This window comes from Daldinia vernicosa (genome assembly GCF_022497035.1).
Source record: "Daldinia vernicosa strain CBS 139.73 unplaced genomic scaffold F5Y00scaffold_20, whole genome shotgun sequence".
NCBI classification, from domain to species: Eukaryota; Fungi; Ascomycota; class Sordariomycetes; order Xylariales; family Hypoxylaceae; genus Daldinia; species Daldinia vernicosa.
This window is the reverse complement of record NW_025953936.1, coordinates 312302-335786: the sequence shown is the minus strand read 5'-3', so window position 1 is coordinate 335786 and position 23485 is coordinate 312302. Positions and strand designations below refer to the sequence as shown.

Genomic DNA, 23485 nt, shown 5'->3' with positions numbered 1-23485 from the left:
AACGTTTTTCTGGATACGGGGATTTAGATGGACTATTTCGTAGGGTTATAGTTCCTACTTTCTTCTTATTAGCTATCGAGATACTTGCAAGAGAAGTGGTTCAATTGTAGTGCGAGAAAACAAGTCGCGTTTAAGCGCGATGTGAGCCCCTAACCTAAGAGCTTATGTCATCAAGGGTTTTGGTCTACAAGGATAACCCCTATTTTGCAGTGGGGTGACCGATTACATACACTACACAATTGTGACAGTGATCGCAATACGTAATACGGAATATATGACTTTAGTTACCGTGTCAGCCCGTTTCTAATGTTGTCCTCTCAATGTTTTTCAATTCAAGTGTTTTCCTTGACATAACCACCTCCTAGGTTTTCTTTCATCCTACTTCCTCACAACATCCCCACACTTTCTTCATACTCGAGCTGTTTTATTAGGCACAATCCGTAGCGCTATAATATGCCAATGGTGCAACAAGGTCCTCAATGGAGAGACAAGATGTAGTGTCTTGTGTCAAGCTAAACGCGACTCTGCCTCCGCAATCCTTGACGGGATAGAATGAAATGCGGCACTCGCTTCCAGCCGGGACTCCACCAAGGACCGATTTATGCTGGTCCGCATTTAGGACTACGTCGCAATCGACATCGCCTTGTCGTTCCACTCTATCTGCGACCGCGTCCGAGTTTGTCGAGTTGCTACAATCCTCAGTATCATACATAGTGAATGACCATCCTGATACTGGTCGGAGAAAGATGGGAGCGGCGGCCATGGCGACCAAATTGAAAGTTGTTGACAAGCGCATCGCGTTGGTTATGGTCGACTGGTCTTCTCTTTAGGTAGTATGATGGTGGAATTGATGGAATTGATACTAACTTGACAATGCGCTACAGTTAATAGTAGATTGAGGGGCAACCTATGGTGGAATGGATTTCTTCGTAGAGCGGAAATATGTAGGTAAGTAAGAAGAGAATTCAGAAGCTTGCTAAGGAAGCTGCTATTTATATTAGTACCGGAGAGAACTAACCGTCTAAGTAAAGTCGCAAGAAAAGCAGTTGCATCTGATATCCTGATGTCACGATGCCAACGTGCATATGAGGTAGAAAATGCGACGAATATCCACGCAGAGGCACCACAAATCTTACGCGGGATCGACAGAGCAAACGACGCACTGCTCAGGGTATCCAGAAAAAATCGCAATCACTCTCATACTTGAAATACTACTAACATAATTCACTCAGGTTTGCGATCGATTAGTCCTTCAAATTACTACCGGTACTACATCAAGTTTTATGAAGATCTGATGAAGAGTGAGCACGATCCCTTGTGATGGATACCTGATATTGGCCCGTGCTGATATTGAGGTAATGAAGGGTACATATATTAAGTTTGCAACTCTTCATGTGATAAAGTCGAGTATGGAAGGGTCTAACCTCGAGAAAGATGGGTTCGTACCCTATGCAAGAGCACGTTGAACGTTGAATATGCGAATGGATATGCGAATGCTACCCCAATTCAGCCCCAGCCTGCTTACCTCTGCAAAGCCACCTTGGCATAGCCCGCTACGAAAACCAAGCTACCAAATAAATTGAAGCCGAAGGTCCTTTGCTTATTTCGTACGACTTTTATACCTAGGCCTATACTTTTCTAGTTTTCTTAACTGCGTGCCTTTCTAACTCTACATGGACTACTGTGTTGAAGAATGTCCAGTATATATTTGATGATACACTCACTTTCTAGGAGTCTTGGCACTGAGGATTTGATAAACCATGCGAAACAACTTCAAGAGTCGGGACTCAATTCTCTGGAGTCTAAATTGGGATCCTCAAATGCGTTGGCGTTATTGTTGAATGATATCTACAGCGTCGCTTCTTCGCTCAATAAGCTGGCGGTGGATGATTCCAAATCCCCCCTAGATGAAGCGGATCGATTTCACAGAATCTATAAGGCTTGCAGTGGGCTCATTGAAGGGTCCATAATACCCCTGAAACATTTCCAAAAGAACGGAGAACCTCTTCCGGCCTTCGAACACATTGACGAAGAGTGCGAGCTTATCAAAAGATGCAGAAAGTTGCAGCTTCGAATGGAGACGATCCGCATTCTTTGCTCAGTTGTGGACATTTTGCCCCATACGATTGCAACAAATAAAAATACGATACCACATGAGACGCTCGCTACTATAGCGACGCTTCGTAACCGTATCTCTTTGGCTAAAAGGAAAATTTCTCGTCTCGACTCCGGCGTTGAAAGAGCCGAGGTATGTTCTAGACTTTTTAATGGAAGCACATAACTGACTGTCGAACTTAGCTTCATACAGCCCTTATTATTGCGGAAGGGTCCATTCAAGCCCTTACCATTCACACGTATTTCATTATACCACGGCACACTTCAAGCATTTACACAAGGCGGGAGGAAGAGGCTATGATTAAAGCCGCGTTCGAGGATAGAACATGTTTTAGCCAAAAGCGATTTGTGCTCTTCGGAAAGGGAGGCTCGGGGAAGACCGAGCTAGCTCTAAAATACGCCGAAGACTTCCGAGGACTGTTCTGGGGCGTTTTCTTTATTGATGGTAGTTCTCGGAAGCGCGTGTCTGAGGGCTATTCGGATCTTGCGAGGATCGTAGGTATTGAGCCTGACGAAGACTCTGCTAAGAAGTGGTTGGCCCTACAGAATGAACCGTGGCTACTGATAATCGATCATGCTGATACCTCCGAGATCGACTTGGAAGATATACTCCCTACAGGCCGACATGGGCGTATTCTAATAACCTCCCGCACCCCCGGGTACAACCGTTATGGCACCGCCGGTAAGCGGTACTTAGGAGTTCGGTATATGGCGGAGGAGGACGCTATTCATCTTGCTCTTAAAGCAGCCGCGTACCCATCCCCATGGCGTGTTAACGACAAGCGGTCAGCTAAAGGGATAGCTAAATCTGTGGGGTTCTCCCCATTAGCCCTGATCGCTGCTGGTAATGCAGTGAAGCATGGTATCTGCTCTTTGACCAACTACTTAGCCTCCCATAGGCGTCATTTAAGCCAAATCACTTCTCACCGGAGGAAACTCCGGGAAAGTGACAAGCTGATGAGATCTGATTATCTAGGCGATGGGTATATTAGCATTATTACTCCGTTCGAAATACTCTATCTGTCGCTGGAAGCTGATAAGCAACAAAGCTCCAAGGATGCGGTTGAAATTCTCAACGTATTATCCTATTTGCATTTCGACCATATCTATCTTGACTTTCTGATTAATGCGGCCCTCAACTATTCCATAAAGGGGCTAGAAACGAATCCAGCAGAAGGACGTAACGGGAGTTGGTTCGGGTGCTTTCGAAAGCCTGTTACTGCTCTACTAAGTCAATATTTTGGCTCAGATTTTCAGTCAGCCCCCGCGCCCCTTCCCCTGGTTCTAAGAAATGGAAAATTCCTTAACAAATATGAGTTCGAAGAGGAATTACGAGTTCGTCTTGACCGAGCGATAAAAGTCCTTCTCCAGAGATCGTTCATTGTGATAGAAGAGGGAGAGAATCGATACTGTATGCACCCCTTAGTCCACAAATGGATCAGGGGGCGACCTAGCGTTTCAATAGCAGAACGGGCATACTGGTGCGGAATCACCACAGCTATTCTGGCTAGGAATGTCTCGACTCTCCACCACGGGTTGATCGGCGATACAGAAGGCGTGGATATGGAACGAGAACTGCTGCGCCATATTATTCACGTCGATGATTGTCGAAAAGCCATTGAACTGAGGTTGGAGAAGAACAGAATCGCTAGGAATCCATTTCTCCCTCAATTGGGAGTCGGTCTTAGGATGCAGGACACAGGTCAAGCGAAATTAAACCAATCACATCCAGAGGCTCGGCTCGTCGAAACAGAATCGTATACTAAAATGATATGCACACCCGAGCCCTTATATGAACCGTCGGATTCTTCCGTTCAAGATTCTTCTCTGGTGGTCCTCTATAAAATGCTCCTCTTCATTTTGCTATGGATTGTCCTATGGATCAGCCTATGGAGTAGCGTCAACCGACTTCTCGTTCCACTCCTCCCATCGTATAACAAGCACCGGATCAAGTGTATGACATCGATTGTTTTCTTCGTTGCGCTAACTCTAACAGTCACCAACAAACCCCAATTAGGAAGCAAGTCGAATATCAATATAAGTAAAGATTATTTTAAGGGGTCAAATTCTAGGAAACTAACGCTCAACAAGCAAAAAGACCCCCCTACGGCTACGGGGAGCTTACGCAAATCCTGGGGGGATGGTGGCCGTCCGAAGGAAGAACTGCGTTCTTATAGAAATGGGCAAGACCTCGCAGCTTTTACATATCCCATAACCCTCCCACGTCTCCTGGATTATATACTTGACAGGGTTCCATTCCCACTTTCCAAACCACAACTTCCTCCTGGCCAGACTCGTATAGATTGGACTTGCGTAAGTTGAATCGCCACCTCCCAACACTCAAATGGGCGGGGTATAGCTAATTTCTTCCTAAGGATTGCGGTGCTAAATTGTTCGATGATTTCGTCGAGATAGAGCCAGGGTCACTGCAAAAGCTCCAGGACTCCTTGCGGGGAGCAGTCCAAAAAGGTGCACCCAGAAAGGGGAATCCAAATACCTATATTCTGCGGGGTATGGGAGAACGTGTCAAACGGGCTTTCGGTTCGCTAAGTAGGGCATTTTCGACAGCTCGGAGTTCGACAAGTAATAGTACCTTGCCACTACACCAGACTACTTCCCTTAACACTCCATCAAGTCCCTTTCAACCTCTTGATTTGCTGCACGTACTATTTGGCATCCACACCGGAGAGACCGGATTGAGACTTCATCAAGAACGTCTCCCAGGTATTACCTCTGATCGCGAGCTTTTACTCTTCCTTCGGAAAGAATACTTAAAACATAGAAAAGTGACGTCCTGGCTTACACTCCGGAGCGTTACTGGAGTCTCTCTGGCAAGGGTATGTACGTCCTTCGACCATAGCAATATTTTATATAAGGCTGACGTAAAAAAAATAGTTCATGGTTGATTCAAGCGAATTTGCTGAAGTCCACCGGCACGCTCACGTCTGTACCTCAGATTGTGTCTGTCTGCCCCCGGCTGACAGGATAGGGACCGAGTACAATTGCCGCCCGGCACCGGAGGTCAAACCCAAATATGTCCCTCCCATCGGTCCGCGATATCTATCGCATCACTTCAGTCATCCCGATTGCATCCGCCCGACGCAGAAGTTTATATATAACCAGTTACCCAAGCGGACGTGCGGGCAGCTGCAGGCGCCCGAAGATCGGGTTGAATTCGGCTGGGGAGTCTACTTTGAAGAGGGGTGGCACTGGAGATCAATATACTTCGTCATAGTCGTCCTGATTGCTTCTGGTAGCGGTATATTTGGGGTTACTTGGTCTATCACTAAAGGCGATATCCAGGGTGGCTTTGCAGTCTCTAGCCTGTGGGTCACATTGGGTAGTCTATTCTTGGGATATATCGCCGTTCGGAGTTTCTAGGTATGTGTGTACTTTTCTTTTCTTTTCTTTTCTTTTCTTTTTTTTTTCAGTTTGAATTATGTCTTATGAGTTAGAGGGTGTGATGATTGTCTAAGGGCTGGGGCGTGGGCCCCCTTTACTGTCAGGGTATAGTGGGAGCTAGTATGAATTAGGCATAGATCGGCGTTCACTTGATATATAAGAGGCGCAAAGCGCCCCTCGTAGAGGATAGAAGGTCAAGCGTTAATAGATTCATACTACTATTGCCCATCAGCATTGACCGTTTATCAGGGCGGTAGACCCCGAGGCCGTGAGGCAGCACGAGAAACCCCTCAACGGCGCGAGAGTAGCTACGAAAGAAGGCATCGCGAGAGAGTAGCTATGACTCGAAATGAAGCATCACGAGACGAGAGGGAGGGAGACTGCCGCCACGGCGCAGGAGGCTAGCTACGACGAGAAGCTACGATGAGAGGGGAGAGAGAGACGACGAAGCAGTAGGAGAAGAGAGAGAGACGACGGCAACAGTAGATACCACGAGAGGAGGGGGCTAGCGACCTCTTAGGAGGCCCCCAAGCTAAGTATTGCCAGTCCACATTTTGAAGCATTCTAGGAAGCAGGGATCTCGTTAGAGACTTGTGGGGCTCTAGGACCGAGACGCGGCCCACAACAGAGATTAGGGTCAGGGGCAAGGCTCCACGATCAACACGAGGCTAGACGAGGCTAAGCGAGTAGCCACAGCGACTAGGCTCTAGATCCGGCCTTACACGACCGAGATAAGGCCTAGGCTATAGCGATGAGGCTATGAGGCTCTAGGGCCTTACTAGTCGTCTTAGCTACGTTCCAGGACCACTAGTTATCTCGATCAGGAGGCCTTATAGTCATGAGGCTATAGGACCTGATTAATCATCTCAATTACGTACGTCTAGGAGGTCGTAGGACTTCCCCAGTCGTCCCCAGAGAGCTGTGGTCGCCGCAGGGAATAACGAGGCCTGAAAGGGCGTACTGCCGATGGTCCTTGACGCGGTTCGAGGATAGCTAGGAGACGCCTCAGTACGGTAGGTAGTGACTCTGTAGCGGGTTAGCGGCAAGGTAGCTATAGGAGTGCGTACCTTACTACCGATTGGGTGTGACTGGCCCGAAAAGGTGTACTGCCAAAGGTCCTTGATGCGGTTCGAGGATAGCTAGGAGGCATCTCAGTACGGTAGTAGGTAGCCCTGTAAGGGATTAGCCGTACGGTCGCTGCGGGGAACAACGAGGCCAGGAAGGGTGTACTGCCGAGGTTCCAAACGCGGTTTTGGAATAGCCAGGAGACACCCGGAATGGTAGGTAGTGACTCCGCAACGATCGAACAGGAGGTAGCTATGGGACGGCGACCCGACCACGTAGACGCTACGGGGAAGAAACGGGGCCTGAAAGGGTGTACTGCCGAGGTCCTTGACGCGGTTCGAGGATAGCCAGGACACACCCTAGTACGGCAACAGGTGATTTAGTGGTAGACCAGCAGTGAGATAGCTAAGGGAGTGCGCACCCTACTATTGAATTGCGTGGCTATAGACGACGAGAGCGTTACAAGAGAGAACCCTACTATCGAGCGTACGGCCAGCGAGGCCATAAGACAGTAGCGAGACTAGCAACGAGGCTAGAAGACACGAGACGAGACAGCGCGTATGCCTTGCTACAGGGTAGCGGGGAGAGTAACCACCAGGCCGTGAGACGACAACAAGGCAGTGGCAACGACGAGGTTAACGACAAGGCTATAAGCAAACATACCTTATTATTATCAACGCTATAAAATGGGACGAGGCTACGACGAGGTAACAGTAGCAACGAGGTTGACGATGAGGCTATGACGAGGTAGCAGTACACACCCTAGGACCAGCAGGCGACGACGAGGTTCACGATGTTTTTTTTTTACCCTCTTCCCACGCGGCTTTTCGTCGCATGGCCCCGAGGACGGGACCATTGGAGGGAGGGGTGACTCTGTCAGGGTTGCTACAGGGGTCTATACGACTATATAAGAGGCGCGAAGCGCCCTCAGAGGTTAGAAGGCTAGGCGTTACTAAGTTCAATACAATCACTACTTGGTCTACCTACCTAATCTAGAATGCAATGCGCATATGTCTGTCAACACAACTATCAACTGTATAACTCAGAGACCAATCGAACTTTGGGGGGTTGTCTAGCAAGTGATGCTCGTGATGCGAGGACATAAGAGACAACGCAGTAAGCCAGGTAACTTTTGAAGAACCTTCTTGTACCCCTGTATCGGTTATTGGTTGCTTATTTCCACTTCACGATAGCGTCGTTAATGCCCGGAACCTGAGACAACAGCTGCCTGGCCCAAAGGTCAGCTTGACTCTGCTTCATGCCCTTGAAGAAGTTGTTGAGGCGGATCTGCTTGTAGTCGACCGAGGGGCCCTGGCGTATTTCTTCTGGGGTCGAGCCATCTCGAGCCATTCTGAACTCGATATCGGCGCTACCTTCTTGTCTGACGGCGTAGACGCTGACGCGTGACGTCAAGGGATGGCTCTTCGGGGTACCGATGTGGACAGCTTTGGCGCGGAGCCTACTGCCTGGAGGGTTCACGAATACGGAAGCCTCTGCTGGGTACGCCGATGTGTCACCAGGCCATCGGAATTCGTTGGCTTTCTTCGCCGCGGCGAGACGCGCTTTCTCGGCTGCCTTCTCGGCTTCCATCTCTTTCTCGCGACGCTCGGCTTCAGCCTTTAGTCTACAGGTTTCGGCATAAATGGAGCCAAGGCCGTACGGTAGGGACGCAACCTCAGTCTCTGTGAGAATGCCGGAGTCGGACACTGATTTGTTCTCTCCACTGATTTCCTTGAAGTCGTTGGCTGTACTGATGGATCGGGTGGAATTGTCGACTTCAAAGCACATTTCCGTATAAGCGCTGTCCTGAGGTTGGGACTTGGATTGCTTGATAGGGTTTAAAGGTGGTTGACTTGCTCCTTGCTCTTGGAGCAGTAGAGCTTCTTGGGTAGGAAGGCCTGAAGATGAATCCATAATAGATCCTGGTTGGTTACTTCTCCAGCGTCGCGATTTCCTATGTTTGGTGATATTAGTTTCGGGCATAGACTTATTAAGGCATTTTTAAGGCTCATATGATGCGTAAAGACTTACTTTTGAGGACCCTCTAGGGTATCAACTGGGGAAGGTCCACGCTTTCCTGAACTGGGATGCTGCGACATGCTCGGGTAGCCCAAAGATGGCAATGCTGGTGCAGTAATGGGAAGTGTGCTCGAAGTTCCAGCTTGACCAATGGGATTATCAGTTTGGGCAAGCTTTAACAGGTCAATAGACGACGCATCATCTGAATGATGCGGAGCGAGGGCTACCATCCCATCCTCCTGGATCTTGCCATCCGATGAGTTTGTCATACCGAAATAGGCAGTTTGCTTCTGAGTCGAGTAAAGTCTTCTTGGTGACTATGTTTGGAAAGTTATGAATGAAACTACAGAAACAGTGTGCTACTTTAAGTAGACTGAATATTTACTGCCTCAGGGCAAATGTACGGGCCTACGACGAGATGTAAGTCTGGTCCTTACGAGTGTGGCAGCCTTAATAACTCTAAGCATATTCTACCCCAATGCAGGCAGGTTTAATATGTTCTTTAATATGTTCAAAATTTCCATATATCATCATTTAAGTATTCACAGCCATTCATGCATATGGTGAAGACCATAAGAAGTTCGTCGAGACTCCGAGAATTATTGGTATAATGGGACAATTCACGCATATTTCATTCTACGAGTCAAAGGACTAGGTTAATAGCTTTGAAAGAGAAGAACTTCGGAGATTTTTATTTCGCATTTTTATCCACGAACCTGTATTCAAATTTCAACTCTATGGACGTGAGTTGTAATGACCTCTCCCTGTACACGCAACATCCACGTCTGAGGCGTTGATACTCTGGACTACAACGTCACCTGCTCCGAACCTCACCATTGGACCACCAACGCTGGATCCAGAACTATCGGGTAACCAACTGAGTGACTTCAGCCCATTCTCCGGATCTGTCAAGAAAGCTAATACGTAGTCCTGCATCGTCTCTGCTACCTGTCTCTGAAACTCTGTAGCTCCGCCTGTAAGGTTATAACTTCCAAATATCATGGGCAAATCGGCTCCATGGTAGGCTCCCATCCAAGGGAATGGCGTTAAGTTTGAGTAGTTCCCGGCATATTGATAGCGATATGTAGTGAGGTCATTAAATTCTCTGGCATTTGAAGAGTTGAATGCCGGACAAATAAAGTCACTCAACGTTCCTTTGTCGACTTCCGTCTTATTAGGTCCTTGAGTCAAGTTGTCAATAGGGTAGGCAATAAGGCTTGATTGCTCATTCGATGTGTCGCTAATGAGTGCTGGCACTTTCGATATGAGACCTTTCTCGGCTCTTTCTGTATAGTTCTTGAATATGATTTTGTTGTCAGCAGTAGGTCGAAAGAACAAAGATGGCTTCTTGTTTTCGTCCCCATAATGTCCAACAAAATTCGTAATTAAATTTACTGGGACCTGTTGCATGCATTCAACCTCGGCTTCTGGGTCGTCTGGAAAATCACACCCAAGTTCCTTGGAAACGTATGTAAAATTTGTTTGTAGTGCGTTGTCGCCCTGTGCAAAAGTACGCATTGCTGCTCCGGACATCAAGAAGAAGCCCGCAGCCAGCGGATCATCGTGATATGCGAAGTTCAAAACATCTGCTGATACTCCACCGGCTGAGTGACCCCATACGGTGATACGGCTCGAGTCACCACCAAATGCTTCAATGTTCGCATATACCCATTCTAGTGCAAGTCTCTGATCTAAAATGCCAAGATCGTTGTCTTCGAGCCCAGCGGAATTTGGAAATCCAAATATGTTAACCCTGTAATTCATGGTAACCATGATGTGCTTTTGGCTGCGGTTAACCCATCCCGCTGGCATATGATAGGGGGCATCCAAGCCACCGCCCCTAAAACTACCACCCGGCAGGAATAAACCCACAGGAAGCTTATCATGTGATGTAGTATTAATAGGGGTCCAAATCGCTAAGCTTAAGCAATCCTCTGCTGTGGTCTGTGCCATTTCTCCTGCATAATGACTTTGGTCACCTGTTGAGATAGAGAAGTCGGTAATATTGGCATTCCATAATGATAACTGAGAGGTCAAATATTGAGGACATGAAGGTGGGAATCTGTAAGAGTGATGATGGCTCCGTGAAGGACGGAGAGGTACAGGTGGTTTCCATCGGAGCTTGCCAACAGGAGGCTCCGCATACGGGATATTTCGAAATTCTCTAACACCTGGATATTCTGAATTCTGTAGGCCGGTATATGTTCCAGTTATTGTCCTTACCGTAAGACTGGGACCGTCATCTCGATCGCACAATCGGCTAGCCGCAAGAATCTTCACGAAAACAGTACCAAGCAGGAATAGCCGTTTCATTATGAATGGAAAATAATAAAAGCTAAGACCGATCGTCGCCGTCGTGCCTCTGAGAAGTTAATTATAGCTATATAGCTCTACATACAGCCAGGATCTGATATCTTCTACCAGTGATGAAAATCTCTGCCCAAAGGGAGGTGGCCATACTTATAAGTCAATGAAATGCGAGGAGAGGTATATAGTTGGTGGCAACTATTCCATTGCACAAATCATCTCTCTATGTCCAGTATGTCGGCACTTGTAAGTTTCAAAGAGCTTCCTTTCTCGTCAATAGGACCCTGCATGTGACTTTGATAAATGAAACCCTCCAAAGCTCTGTAACCTTTGGGTATGTTCTGGGCCCTTGCTGTAGCTATGGCTCGAATAGGCTAAATGCTGTCATCTCGCATCATTGGGGCGGCACCTGATAGGACGAGACGTCCAAGTTGCAGAAATCACTACTATATAGGTAAATTCTGACCTTCAATGTGAATAGATAATTTACAATAAAGGGTATGGTCTCCTTGTTAGCCGCTGAAATATCTTATATACCGTGTATACTAAAATTAGGTCAACACCCATCGCATTCTTTCCATGCACCATGAGCACCTTACTTATTATAACGATACAGAGTATATCATGTAACGAATCATTACCGTCCATGCATTCCAGGTATCTCGGTTGCCTTACGGTTCGGTTTAATGTACCCCTCATAAAATTGCACTTCGGCAAGCTTAGGAGCCCGTTAGCAACATATTAGAGAGTTACATATATAGTTGTTATATTCGCTGGTATGCGTTGTAGGATGCTTTGATAACCTGTAAGGAATCGTTGGTATATGGAAAGCTATGTTACCAGCTATACCTATCAGAAATCATCCTTGTAGGCACCTCTAAAGGCCAACCTAGCGTGAAGGTTTCCTCGAGACCCCCATTCTATTATAATCCCATTGTGAGGGACTAATAGTTGCCCAAGGATAGTAACTATATCCGACACCCAACAACAATAAATCGAAAGGTGGTAGTATAGACCAAAGGAACCACAAGCGAGATCCCTAGGTATTTGTTTGTCATGGACTCTCTGGACAGCAGTTTGAACAGGTCGTACTAAACGGATCCCTGGATTGAAGCTACAGGTACCTGACGTACTTTTAATAAGTAGGTGAAATCTTCTATCCAGGCTTCTACCCCTGATGTCAAACCAAGTACCGATGCAATGTGCTAATAGGTATTACGATAAGCCTACTAAGAGATACGGTCAACTTTCAGCTCTAATACCGATATCCAACTAGGACTAATGTTAGCAAAGTACCTCTATCTTCACCCCTATAGGGAGGATAATATGTAAACGATCAAGGTCCAGGGTTCCTCATAATAGATGACTATATTATTCCAAAGAGCACGCAGTGAGGTGTCAGCACACGGAACAACTCGTATACTGGGAAAAGTACCTTCGTATTTTACTTTCAAGGCGCCCCGGGTATCATACACTACAGAGTCACTTTTGTTCTTGAAGTTCACATTTATGATGCAAGGCTCGGGGTTAAGAGTTACCGGATTTATAATTACCTCTTTACATGATAATAGAACCTAATCTAATATTGAGTTAAAAATTACATTTGCTTAACTTGAAATCTTTTAAGACATATTTAACTACTTGATTTGTCATGAAAGGAGGTTGTGCAGTTTGTATTCTCGAAATCGGATCATATAAACCATCACCCGATGTATGTAAAATATGGTGTGCGTCAGACTTCCTCTCACTTGTAAACCAACGTAAATCTTCATACGTAAGACATATATGAAACCTATAGATAATAGAATAGACAAAGCTAGGCGAACAAGTACGCCAGAGTACGTACCTAAGGTAGTCAAGGTAAGGAAAACTTTTACACAGCTTGCTTTTCTTTCAGCTTATGAGTGACGTTACATCTCGCCATAAGACACCTATGCTATGAGATTAAGGTGCATGTGAGATCGAGTTAGACGGCTAAAATCAAATCATTGAGGGCCAAACACATGATATCCAACCTAAGGTAACAGGGGAATCTCGGACGGACTACCGCTCGTGATACGTAGGGTGCCGCGCGGTTAACCCAATGGGGCGTCCCCATATAGGAAATATCTTGAACGCTCCCGTAAACCTGAAAAGTAGGGGGCACGCCACCCATCGCGCAAGCGCAGTGGCTAGCTGCCCGTGTAACATCTTCACGATACGTAAACGATACGAGAGACATGCCACGAGTTATAATATAGTCCTTATGGCTGAACTTCTAGTATATTCTCGAAAACGGACAAGTCATTGCGATAAAGATTTGCTAATGGAAACATCCGCTCGCGATACTCATAATAACTGATTGGGTCCGATGGTGCACGTGAATCTGTTTACAGGTCGTATCCCATCAATAAACCTAGGACTCATGAGATAAGCAAGCCTTGAAGATATGCGATAGGGCCTACTCTTGTTATTTACACTGAGGGAATATGTAGCTTGAAGTACGCGAAGGCGGCAAGCGCGTATATGCGCGATGGATGTGTGAGGCACTTTAGGGATCTAAGATCCGACTGAAAGCCATCTGCAACGCCACACGCTAGACATTTCTTTCGGGTCGAATGATTCAAAACGCCACCCGTCAATACCATTTTTCAGTATGGGGTACATGCGATTGGTGGGAGCTCCGGAGGAATGCTTGCATCTCCGCGTCGTCCGGCAGTAAAATATATTTTACCCCTTTGCCGAGCTCGCCATCCATGATATCAGGCCTCTATGGACTCTTCGGCGTAGGATGGGCCACGCGAAAGGCTTCACTGGTCCAGGCATACAGATGAAAGTAACTGGCAGCTGCAAATACGGAGCAAATTTCATTAACAACCCTCCGCCGGACGTAGTGCAGGAATCCGTAAAGGATATTATAAACCCCAGATTCTCCGTTTCTCATCGGAGTTTTTACGTGGATGCATTGGTTATATATGATCATGATATTCGAACCTTGCCATGCGAGCATTGTTCATGTTCCGTAGGAATACAAAGGTCTAGCTTCTATTGTATTATAAGTCATGTCTCATAAGGACCCATCTAGCGGATATTAGATCTATTACAAAAGAAAATTATTAAATCTCGCCAAGGTCTATTCATATAAATAACATCGTCCGAATTCCGTCGCCGGCATCCCTTCCTTGGTCTTAGGGTTCCAGCCCAAGCCCATGTCCATTTTGTCCTCTATCGTTGCCAGACTTCGTGGTACGTCCGGCGCGTAGTCGAGGGCGAGACCTAAGAATGTCCTATTCCCGTCGATCGCGTATGTCCTTCCTTGTAGGTCTTGGCCCTGCCATATCGCCCACAGGCGATCAATCTGCGCGTGTAGAAGATAGAAGACCGGATCGTTAGGCGTGCTAAACGGATCTGCCGCTTCGCTCCCTACGAATGTGTGCGAATTCAGATGCCATAGGTCCTCTATATTGTTCCTAAGTTCCTTGATGTTCTTGGATGCCACGATGGTTGTCGCGTTGGCCCATGTCAGGACGCCTTTGCTTGCAGGGTCATAGAAATCCCGAGACAGACATCGCTTATTAGGTTTATACCCGTACTTGTTAGCTGGGTCGATAATCTCCTTCGCTACGGGACCCAAGCTGATTGTGAATTCCTTAAAGGGGCCATCCGTGACGCAGCCACCTCCCGTGCCGGCGGGCATTGGTAGTGAGAAATTAGCTATGATCAACCCAGGAAGGGTGACTTTATGAGCCTTATGAGGTACCGGAGCGCCGTTACCACCAAAAGATGTCATTGAACCATCGAAGACCTTGGACTTAGTCTGGTCTTCCGAGAACCGCGGAACGTCCCAGTAAGGTAGATGCCCCTTATACCCGCACTCATTGCGCAGCGCTTGCTCCATTTGCCAGAGGAACAGACGGTGCCACGGTAGAAGGTAGCCCTAAGTTAATTAGTTGGTGAATACGTTGGAATGGATTATCTGGCAGAAACGCTTACTGATTGGTGGATTATGTTAGTCTGGTTAATGTGGATGTAAGTGAAGTCATCTAGCCGGTTGACAGCGCCAGGCGCTAGACTCGTGTCCATCGTTGGTGGTTTAGCCGCCAGACATTTTACTGCGCGTAGATAATCTGCTCTTGTCGCTTCATCGAGGTTATCCCTATTTTTAATGTTAGAATTATAAATTAAGATAGAAGCTTCATCTTCGCGAGCAGTTGTGCCTCCTTACCATGACTTGCGAACGGCGATGCTTTTCCTCGTACAACCGCGGAGACCCAGGGACGCTCTGATATTTCTATGATATGTATATTCGAACCTCTTGAAATCATACGGCATCGGTATCCCGCCGACATAGCTCGATCCATGTCCAACGGGTCCTGCAAGTACGGACTGGCTTGCCAGGGCAGCGAAGACCCCTATTACGATCGAGTTCCCAAGTAGATGCATTGTCTGCGAGGATCCGGTCAAAGTAAGGTTGTGGACTTTCTGTCAAGCCTAGGAAGACGATAATATGTCGATCGTGCTATGGCTGCCTGTCTAATTAAGAGAGACGATAACTCCCTGGGTTGCACTAAGACAACGAGCGGTGGTACGGCTAAGGTGTCAGACCTATCCGTTATATAGGGAATGGTTGATCGGCCCAGCATTCCAGCTGAGGATCGCTGTCGTGCAACAACTAGTATAACCGTGAGCCTCAATCTTTTCGAAAATCCTATGGGCGTATGGTGTTTCTAAGTAAACCGCGGGTCATGTAACAGTTATCTACCTCTGTGCCGCTGTATTCGGTCCCGACGGGGGGTCCGAATCAGACATGACTTTTCTAGTCGAATTACAAGTAGGTAGGTAAGTGAATCGTATTTTAATCGATAGTGTGGCGTCTGATTCGGAGATGTTGTTCAGGAGATCCTCCTGACTGTATGTATCTAACTAATGCATCATGCATCTTCACACGTGCAGGTGAATACTTCCTATGCATGACGGTAACTCACGCCGAATGTCGTTTAACGTCCTTACTAGCTCACTCGTATTTCCAAGCGTATCCACTGCTGAGCATCGTGGGGCATCGAAGGGCATCGAGGCGGTCCCGAAGTTTCGAGCCTGGTGTTGTTAACTAATAATTAAGGGGTGATGACCTCAGTGTACAATATAGGGATTGAAATCGTGAAATAGATAATCTACGACATGGGCTGATTATTTGGTAATACTAATTCAACATGTCAGTCTATCCAATCTCGAAGTATTGTATGTGTCTCACCACAATAAGAAATGATATTCCGCGAATTTCCCTTTCGCGCCGAGCCTGACATCACGTTTCGGATGGCCGTTCGGACATTAACCCAATCAGAAAATCTTAGACAAAATATTGTTAGTTGGGTTTAGCTGGGGTTGTCATGTTTGTCGTAGCTCAAGCCTCACGCTTCTTGACGCCTCTTAACGCCTCAAGCACCTAACGGCATTGTCAAGGCTGACTGACAGCTGTTTGCTTACTTGGCGAGCTATCGAGCTAGATAATTAAAAGCCGGGCCTAGTGAAGTGGGTTACCTTACCTAGTACATACATTCAATAAGCCACGAATGGGAATCATCTTTTGCATGACGAAGCTATCGCGGGATCGGTTCCCACCTGTTTAAACAACCATGCGGTAGTTTCGAATTAAGAAACGTACCTTAAATAGAAATCATCCCGAAGAAGTTATAATCCTTCCGCATGTAAAAGGGTTTTTTTTTCTCAGTCTGTAATAACTTTTACATCTCCCGAACAGGCTAAATTTTGCTAAGTTAACCTGATCTTCCTTCATTATATTTAGCTTCTCAGCCATTGGGCAAGGATCAGGTCGTATGGGAATCCCTAAGACGCACCACGATAAGGGCCAAATTGAAATTTGAACGTGGGGCATTTTGAATTACGCGTTCCATCGCACCGCAGCCGTGGGATTGAGAAGAAGTTCCAGACCATTCGTATCAATAGAGCCGCCAAACTACCAAGAATACCTATTCACATCAGTGCCCCATAGTACTAAATTATAAGGGCGCATTCACAAGGTGCGTTGCTAGCATACCATGTCCATAATCTTAATGGATATCATCTGATATCGTCGCTGACAATAGTACCTAGACGGCAGTTGAAAAGCCTCTCCGGGACTGGCGCAATTCAATCTCTGGCCTTAAGCTCCACACTGCATCGTATCAACTTCAATGTCGCCTTCGGGATTCCAACCAGTCTGATTACAGGATGTCGTTTATGAGCAGGATTTCTGCTTTTTATCGGCGGGGTTGTGGTCCGTTCTGGCCGCGATCGCATCGTAGCTGAGATGCTAGTGAATGGATAACATAGGTCGTAAATTTGACGTGCAGGTTATGGCTGATCTGGTACGACAGTCGGTCATATCGGACTACGAGGACTTCCTCATCTACCTAGACCGGTTTCCCCCTTTATGAGCACGGGGTAAAATATCTATCATTTCAATTTTGGATGTTTGCAGCTGGTGCAACTTTCAGCGAGCCACGATTCATATCCCATATCCTGAGAACTGTATTCGCTGACTTGTGTGTATGACAAGGAGTCATAGGAAGACGCTCGGCCCTTTCAAACAGGATATGCCCAACCTGAAATAAGCCGCGGAAAACGTCGCAAGCCACCTCGATGGCTCTTCACCGTCTATGTTGGGCTCTAAGTGGTCACAGCCTGGTCACCCTCGAGAAAATCGGCTAATTGGCTATTGCAAGGGCGACACGGTCGCGGGGGCATCGCCATACGAACGCGACTGGCACAGAGGCCCAAAGTTAGGAAACTTCGTACCACTTCGCATAGCAATGCTTCTCCTGCCTTCGTAGGTTCGGATGTTTAAGTCATGCTTAGTATCTCTACCGAAGACAAAATTCAAACGGCCACGTCATAGAAACATTATTGATTCCCGCTCCCTCGCAGTCCCCTCACAAGGGGGTACGTCTTTCAATGGAGGCGGAGATCTTGATTGAAACACAGGGTCTTATTTGTTCCACTTCCTCCCATTGTTTCATCGGGCCGATCCGACTTTATCCTTTGCTAAGAATGCATCGCAGATGATGACAACTACTCTCCATCATTGCCCTTGCCTGGGGGTTTCAGCTTGTGACGCGAGGAGGATCTCGTATGTAGGTAGGAAGGACATATATAGCGAAATGTTATCGTTTATAGAATTCTCTTGTCGGTCGGTTCGTCGCGATCGTCGTGGGACGGCAGAGGGCAGCGGTAGTACTAAATAGTGTCGACTTTGCAATTTCGTGTAATTTGCACGGCCGCGATAGAATGGGGGCACGTTAGGTATGTGAGCTTCACGGTGGTATTTGGAAGTGAATATATATTGAAATATTGAAACAAGGAGTTCTTGTAAAATTTTAGAAGATAGTGAAGCGTCAGAATGGGTACACTGAATTAATCCACGTGTGATTCCACCACCTTTAAGCATGTCTTGAATCATGTCTTGAATTATGTAAGTTGACATATATCTTACCCCTGTTCAAAGTGTCACAAATCGCTTCCTATTCGGTATATGATAGGTCAAAGCAGATGATCCTGGCGTGGGGTGGGTGGCTACATCAGAGAGATAAGTGAAACCCTTACGATTTACCTTCATCTTCATCATCATCGTCATCGTCACTCAACCCGAGATATACAACCAAGAGATCTATTCGACCCCGAAATGAGTGAAACAACGCCCGATGATGACGAGAACGCCGTCACCGAGCGTACTCCTCTTGTAGGGACTTCGGGGATTTCAACCATCCAGGGGACCCCCACGTTAGCTTCCGCCTCAGCTTGGAAGCCCGGTCGGTTGAGGTCACCCACGCTTGCTTCTTCAATCTCCAGCACCGAAAACATCGTATCATGGATGCACAACCCTAACCTCATATTAAGCCTCTGCTATTTAATCGTCCTCGTCGGTTCTCTCGCCGGTGGCTTCCAGCAGATTCCTATGACGAGGATATATGAAGACATTCTCTGCCACGAATATTACGGCCAGTCACCAAGCTCGGGAGAACCGATCGATGAGGTGCTCTGCAAGAAGGATGTTATACAGTCCGAGTTAGCCTATTTATTTGCATTCTTAGAGGCTCTTAACTCTGGTATCGGTTGTCTCGTCGCTCTTCTTTGGGGGATCGTTGCCGATCGCGTCGGCCGCAAACCGGTATATGCTACCGCTGCAATTGGCATGATATTACATGTGCTGTTGATCATGATTGTGGGCTGGTTTCCAGACACGTTCCCGGTTCGATGGATTTGGATATCATCTGTAGCACATCTTTCTGGAGGTCCACCAGTTATCGGCGCTTGCACGTACAGCATGGTGAGCGACATAGTTCCGGAGTCCAGTAGGTAAGTCAGCAATCCAACCAGCCGGGTTCCAATGTTCTACCGCTTTACTTACAACTTATAGATCAATTGCATTCATGAGAATCCATGTTGCAAGTCTTGCTGGCAACTTAGTATCACCAGCACTGGCGTCCGCTATGATGTCCACAACAGGTCCCTGGCCCGCCATGTGGCTCACCATCATACTATGGGCTCTAACCGCTACTCTAATTGCCATTGTTCCAGAAACATTTCGCCGACCCATGCGCTCAGATGTCACTAGGTCTGGACTGACATTCAAAACACGTGCACTACGAGGCTTCAATCAGTTAAAAGACTCCTTATCTATCATTCGAACAGGTTCTGTCACTCTCATTCTTTGCATATGCCTCTTGTCGATGCCTGTCGTGATGTGTACGCTCCAGTTCATGGTCCAGTATATTTCGAAACATTACCATATCCCCTTAGCCAAAACTGGTTATATTCAATCCGTCTTCGGCATCGCCCACATAGTCGTGGTTCTATTAATCGTCCCTGGCTTGTCTAAATTAGTCGTTCAACCAACGACACCAAAATTCTTCCGTGTAGCAAACGAGAAAGACCGTGACCTGATACTGGCACGGTGGTCTTACGTGGTCTACGCTATAGGTAGTTTCATCCTTAGTGTATCCCCAACTTTACCTGTGTTCGTAACCGGCCTTGTTGTCATGTCTCTTGGTTCCGGATCGGCAAGTTTCATCAAAAGTATCGCGACCTCGCATATCGATGTTGAACATCGGTCTAGGCTATTTAGCATCATGGCGCTCTTGGATGTAGGGAGCAATATCTGGGCAACGCCTGCCCTGGCAGGCCTTTTTACGCTGGGTATGCGATTAGGTGGGGTTTGGATTGGTTTACCATACCTTGGAGTATCAATATCATGTATTATGATGTTAATACTGGCACTGTTCGTGCGGACGCCGGGAACCGATCGTGACGATAAGCCGTCACCGGAGCTTGGATCTATCATAGAGAACGCTACTTAAGATATTGTCAGGGGTACAATGCTTAACTACGTTTTATACCTTTCCATCGGAACTCTAGCGCTATAAGCTATATCTTATATCCTGTATCCCTACTCGGGACAGACGAGGGTCGCGATGTTAGTAGTGGTTAGTGATATGATTCTATGAGAGGTACACTGAGCTGTCGTACCTTAGGTATTCATCTTAGATGAGCCGGAGCCTAATTCAGTACCTTTTAAGTTGGCTTCTCGAAGTAAAGTGTCTTGAGATGCCGAATAGAAAGTTTATACTCGTCGATCAGACAATCTTTTCGAGATGCGCACTACGAGCTAGTTCCATGCTACGGCTTGGGTCAGAAACAGGGATGAACTGACTAAACTGAACACATTGTGCTCCATAGACATGGCCATTCCTGTTGCATGTATATCATATCATGGAGTGGACAACCGGTAATCGATTCTCTACTTATAAACAATATAAGGAAGACACCGAGACAATTGCAGGGTGGTTGGCTTATAACTTTCGGAGGTGTGGGCATCAAATCGACGAGCCTACCCCTGCCAGTTCGACTGGTGTCTTAACAGCCCCTAGTAGGAGGCTTAAGGGGAAAGCCAGGAAGCAAGCTCGTGAGGCACCGGCGAGTCCACCTAAGAGTCTAACTCGGCCACAATATACTATCAATGTCTCAGACTTTGGTCGAATGGCGAAGGCTATTGCCGAGTTCAATCCTAAAGTCAATATTCCCAAAGCGTTAGACAACCTGTTCAGTCGCGTTATAAACACCCGAAACCAATTTACACAGTGGTACCAGGCATATTCCCATAGTGATGAAGGATCCAACAAAAGTCATGCACATTTCACAAGTGTCCTTACTAATGCCTGGGAAATTCTGCGCCCATCCGAGCAGGCGCGGACTTCGCATGTGAAGAAACGGATACAAGAAATTCCTGGATCAGAACCGGTAGTCAATTTGGTCAATCGCTTTTCTGCACTTGAAGTCGAAGAGCTACAGGAGCAGGGGCCGGATGTCGAGCCCGGCCGCTCAGTCGAACTGGATGAGAATGACTATAAACTGACGGATGTCGCCCGTGTCACTCTTTTAAAGAGTGAAGAAGTTATTGAAGAAGATTTCTTCTTTGGCATCTTCACCTTCATGAAGGAACTCGATGATGTGCGTTCTTCTATCCGACGGAGTTGGCGGGCATACAGACAGGGAGTGGCGGAGCTCATTATGCCCTCTCTTCTTACCAACACAGCTATTCAACTTGTTCGAAGAGCAGAGCATGAGCTAGATCTGATGATAGAAAGGCCAAAAAATTACCCCTCCTCATCATACCCCGTCTGGAATCTCCCTGACATCTTCATCTATGCTACACACGAGGAGGATATGGTTAGCAAAGGCCAAGACTTGGATAGCTTCTTGAAGCCATCGCCACGATGCCATGTTATAGATTGCAGTCATGGGCAGCTTTGCTTGTCGGATATATATTCCGCCCTCAAGCACTCCTTATACGAGACCAAATCTCTGGGTGAGTACTATGTAGTTCCCGGAGACGAAACCCTTACGAACGGGGCCACGGAGAACTTCCGTCGTATTAAACGCATGCTCCCATGTTTCCAAGGTATCGCGCGGGCCATGGCAGAGCTTTCGCCAGCGATGAAATCACATCTGGGATTGGTCTGATGTTCAGGGCCGGGACAATTCCCATTTCAGTCGCATTTGGCGTCCAGCTGCTCTTAGATATCCAAGATAAGCTCCAGGATATGCCGGACAAACCGATTCACGAAGTTAAAAAACACACGCGTAACATGCTATCCGCATTTAGGAGCAAGAAACTCAACCAGGAGCCATTCGTTCTCGTCGGGCAGGGGTCGCAGTGGCTCGCAACAACCTTAGCTGCTTACGAATTAGATGTCTTAGGGGATAACTTCCGTAGGAAGCTTCTAGGCGGTGGTATAAGAGACCCGTCGGGAAGGGCCATTCATCCTGATTCAGACGAATTAAGGGGTAACCCTGAAGTACCGGAATTCGTTCAGGAGCCAGATTATTTCCTACGGATCAACCCTGTGAAATGCGGCATGCTGAAGTACGGTCTTTATCAGCAACCTCATAATTACGGCTGTAGATTCGAAGAGGCATGGCGTGGTATTACGAGTATGGTACATCTATATGTTGCCGGCCGCTCTCTGTATCCAAACGACCCGGTATGGCCCGACATGGAATATTTTCTTCAAAATCAAGATTTAGACAATATGTTCGTCGGTGGACTGCCTAGAACAATGGAAGAAGCGCATAAGAAGTTCCTACTAGCTGCAGGTGTGACGGCAACGAACTTTGCAAGAAACAGAAGGTCTACCAAACCTAAGCTGAACATGGAAATGGGGCGGTGGGCGTCCAATCCTTGCCTACTCGACGGTGTATTCTCAAACTGGATGTGTGGAGGCCAGGTCATGACCGACGACATGATTTTGAATCTTGTGAGAGCCATCGGGGACCCAGAAGCCATTGCCACAAAAGCGAAACAGGTAGGACTATCACCAGAGGTTGAAGAAAGGTGCCGCGAGGCCTGGTCTAATCCTGACCGACGTATGACCACCATATTGGGAAACTTAGGGTTTTATATCATATCCGAAACCTCAGACCTCTACTTCGACTGGCTTTCGTTCGCGGAAACTTGCCAAAAGATTTGGACGCAGATCCGAGGTATCCTTAATCTACGAGCGCCCGACCATGCCGCTCATTCGATGGTAATAGAGATTCTAGACCAAGCCCAGAAGTGCCAGTGGATGGCCGAGGTAGATAAGGAGGATGTGACCTCGTCCCTGCGGAAGAATGCTACAGGTTTAGTCCAATCTTGGGGGGTCATCCAGAAGGTCTGCCGGAAGGGTATGAAAGTGTCATCGGAGAAGGATAATGAGCAGTACAAGGACGCGAGGGCTTGGATTGGTGACAAGGAGCTTTTCAACGTCATGTCCCGAACACTCGACGAGTCCTCGTATCCGCACTTGTCTCCATCGCTTGCGCAAAAGGTGTACAAGAACTGGCCGGTTGCCGACAAAAGTACGAGTGCTGTCATTCGCATGAACAACGCACTGCCGTCGTTCTCGCTTGCTGATACCTAACGGTATGGAACATGGTTGGAATCGCAACGAGAATGAAAACTCCTAGGTTACAGTTATGTAACTATGTTGGGGGATCGAAGAATTGAACTGCTCTCAAGTGTTGGGGGTAAGTTAGGTTTCCAAGGACTCCATTTTATTTGCTA

General features: G+C 47.1%; 7 protein-coding genes across 7 annotated transcripts; 3 read left to right on the top strand and 4 right to left on the bottom strand.

Moving 5' to 3' along the window:
* Nucleotides 1–253: 253 nt before the first annotated feature.
* Nucleotides 254–1173, bottom strand: F5Y00DRAFT_235714 (uncharacterized protein). The gene has a single exon (XM_048007607.1). It carries the CDS (start codon nt 794–796, stop codon nt 428–430), a length of 369 nt encoding a protein of 122 aa, XP_047865379.1. The 5' UTR covers nt 797–1173; the 3' UTR covers nt 254–427.
* A 112-nt stretch (nt 1174–1285) lies between these two features.
* Nucleotides 1286–4491, top strand: F5Y00DRAFT_66944 (uncharacterized protein). The gene is made up of 5 exons (XM_048013990.1): nt 1286–1301; nt 1365–2248; nt 2299–4150; nt 4204–4428; nt 4491. Exons 2-4 carry the CDS (start codon nt 1694–1696, stop codon nt 4290–4292), a joined length of 2496 nt encoding a protein of 831 aa, XP_047865378.1. The 5' UTR covers nt 1286–1301; nt 1365–1693; the 3' UTR covers nt 4293–4428; nt 4491.
* Nucleotides 4492–7755: 3264 nt separating this feature from the next.
* F5Y00DRAFT_269430 (uncharacterized protein) lies at nt 7756–8870 on the bottom strand (the record flags this gene model as incomplete). The annotated part of the gene is made up of 2 exons (XM_048012445.1): nt 7756–8536; nt 8614–8870. The coding sequence occupies 2 exons, from the start codon at nt 8868–8870 to the stop codon at nt 7756–7758; spliced, it is 1038 nt and encodes a 345-aa protein (XP_047865377.1).
* Nucleotides 8871–9336: 466 nt separating this feature from the next.
* Nucleotides 9337–10914, bottom strand: F5Y00DRAFT_252862 (alpha/beta-hydrolase; the record flags this gene model as incomplete). The annotated part of the gene is made up of 1 exon (XM_048009975.1): nt 9337–10914. The coding sequence occupies one exon, from the start codon at nt 10912–10914 to the stop codon at nt 9337–9339; it is 1578 nt and encodes a 525-aa protein (XP_047865376.1).
* A 3011-nt stretch (nt 10915–13925) lies between these two features.
* Nucleotides 13926–15565, bottom strand: F5Y00DRAFT_66901 (Di-copper centre-containing protein). Its single transcript, XM_048013989.1, has 3 exons — nt 15113–15565; nt 14881–15043; nt 13926–14824 (listed from the first exon to the last, which is right to left on the bottom strand). The coding sequence occupies exons 1-3, from the start codon at nt 15328–15330 to the stop codon at nt 14021–14023; spliced, it is 1185 nt and encodes a 394-aa protein (XP_047865375.1). The 5' UTR covers nt 15331–15565; the 3' UTR covers nt 13926–14020.
* Nucleotides 15566–18512: 2947 nt separating this feature from the next.
* On the top strand, nt 18513–20473 carry F5Y00DRAFT_66878 (MFS general substrate transporter). The gene is made up of 2 exons (XM_048013988.1): nt 18513–19239; nt 19301–20473. Exons 1-2 carry the CDS (start codon nt 18566–18568, stop codon nt 20238–20240), a joined length of 1614 nt encoding a protein of 537 aa, XP_047865374.1. The 5' UTR covers nt 18513–18565; the 3' UTR covers nt 20241–20473.
* Nucleotides 20474–20652: 179 nt separating this feature from the next.
* On the top strand, nt 20653–23374 carry F5Y00DRAFT_269426 (uncharacterized protein; the record flags this gene model as incomplete). The annotated part of the gene is made up of 3 exons (XM_048012444.1): nt 20653–21832; nt 21865–22173; nt 22216–23374. The coding sequence occupies 3 exons, from the start codon at nt 20653–20655 to the stop codon at nt 23340–23342; spliced, it is 2616 nt and encodes an 871-aa protein (XP_047865373.1). The 3' UTR covers nt 23343–23374.
* Nucleotides 23375–23485: the final 111 nt, after the last annotated feature.

Coding starts and splice junctions, on each gene's coding strand:
- F5Y00DRAFT_66878 (XM_048013988.1), top strand. CDS start 18,566: ATGAGTGAAACAACGCCCGATGATGACGAGAACGCCGTCACCGAGCGT. Junction 19,240..19,300: donor ATAGTTCCGGAGTCCAGTAG/GTAAGTCAGCAA, acceptor TACAACTTATAG/ATCAATTGCATTCATGAGAA.
- F5Y00DRAFT_235714 (XM_048007607.1), bottom strand. CDS start 796: ATGCGCTTGTCAACAACTTTCAATTTGGTCGCCATGGCCGCCGCTCCC.
- F5Y00DRAFT_66901 (XM_048013989.1), bottom strand. CDS start 15,330: ATGCATCTACTTGGGAACTCGATCGTAATAGGGGTCTTCGCTGCCCTG. Junction 15,044..15,112: donor ATCGCCGTTCGCAAGTCATG/GTAAGGAGGCAC, acceptor CATTAAAAATAG/GGATAACCTCGATGAAGCGA. Junction 14,825..14,880: donor CTAACATAATCCACCAATCA/GTAAGCGTTTCT, acceptor TAATTAACTTAG/GGCTACCTTCTACCGTGGCA.
- F5Y00DRAFT_66944 (XM_048013990.1), top strand. CDS start 1,694: ATGTCCAGTATATATTTGATGATACACTCACTTTCTAGGAGTCTTGGC. Junction 2,249..2,298: donor CCGGCGTTGAAAGAGCCGAG/GTATGTTCTAGA, acceptor TGTCGAACTTAG/CTTCATACAGCCCTTATTAT. Junction 4,151..4,203: donor AGGAAGCAAGTCGAATATCA/ATATAAGTAAAG, acceptor CTAACGCTCAAC/AAGCAAAAAGACCCCCCTAC.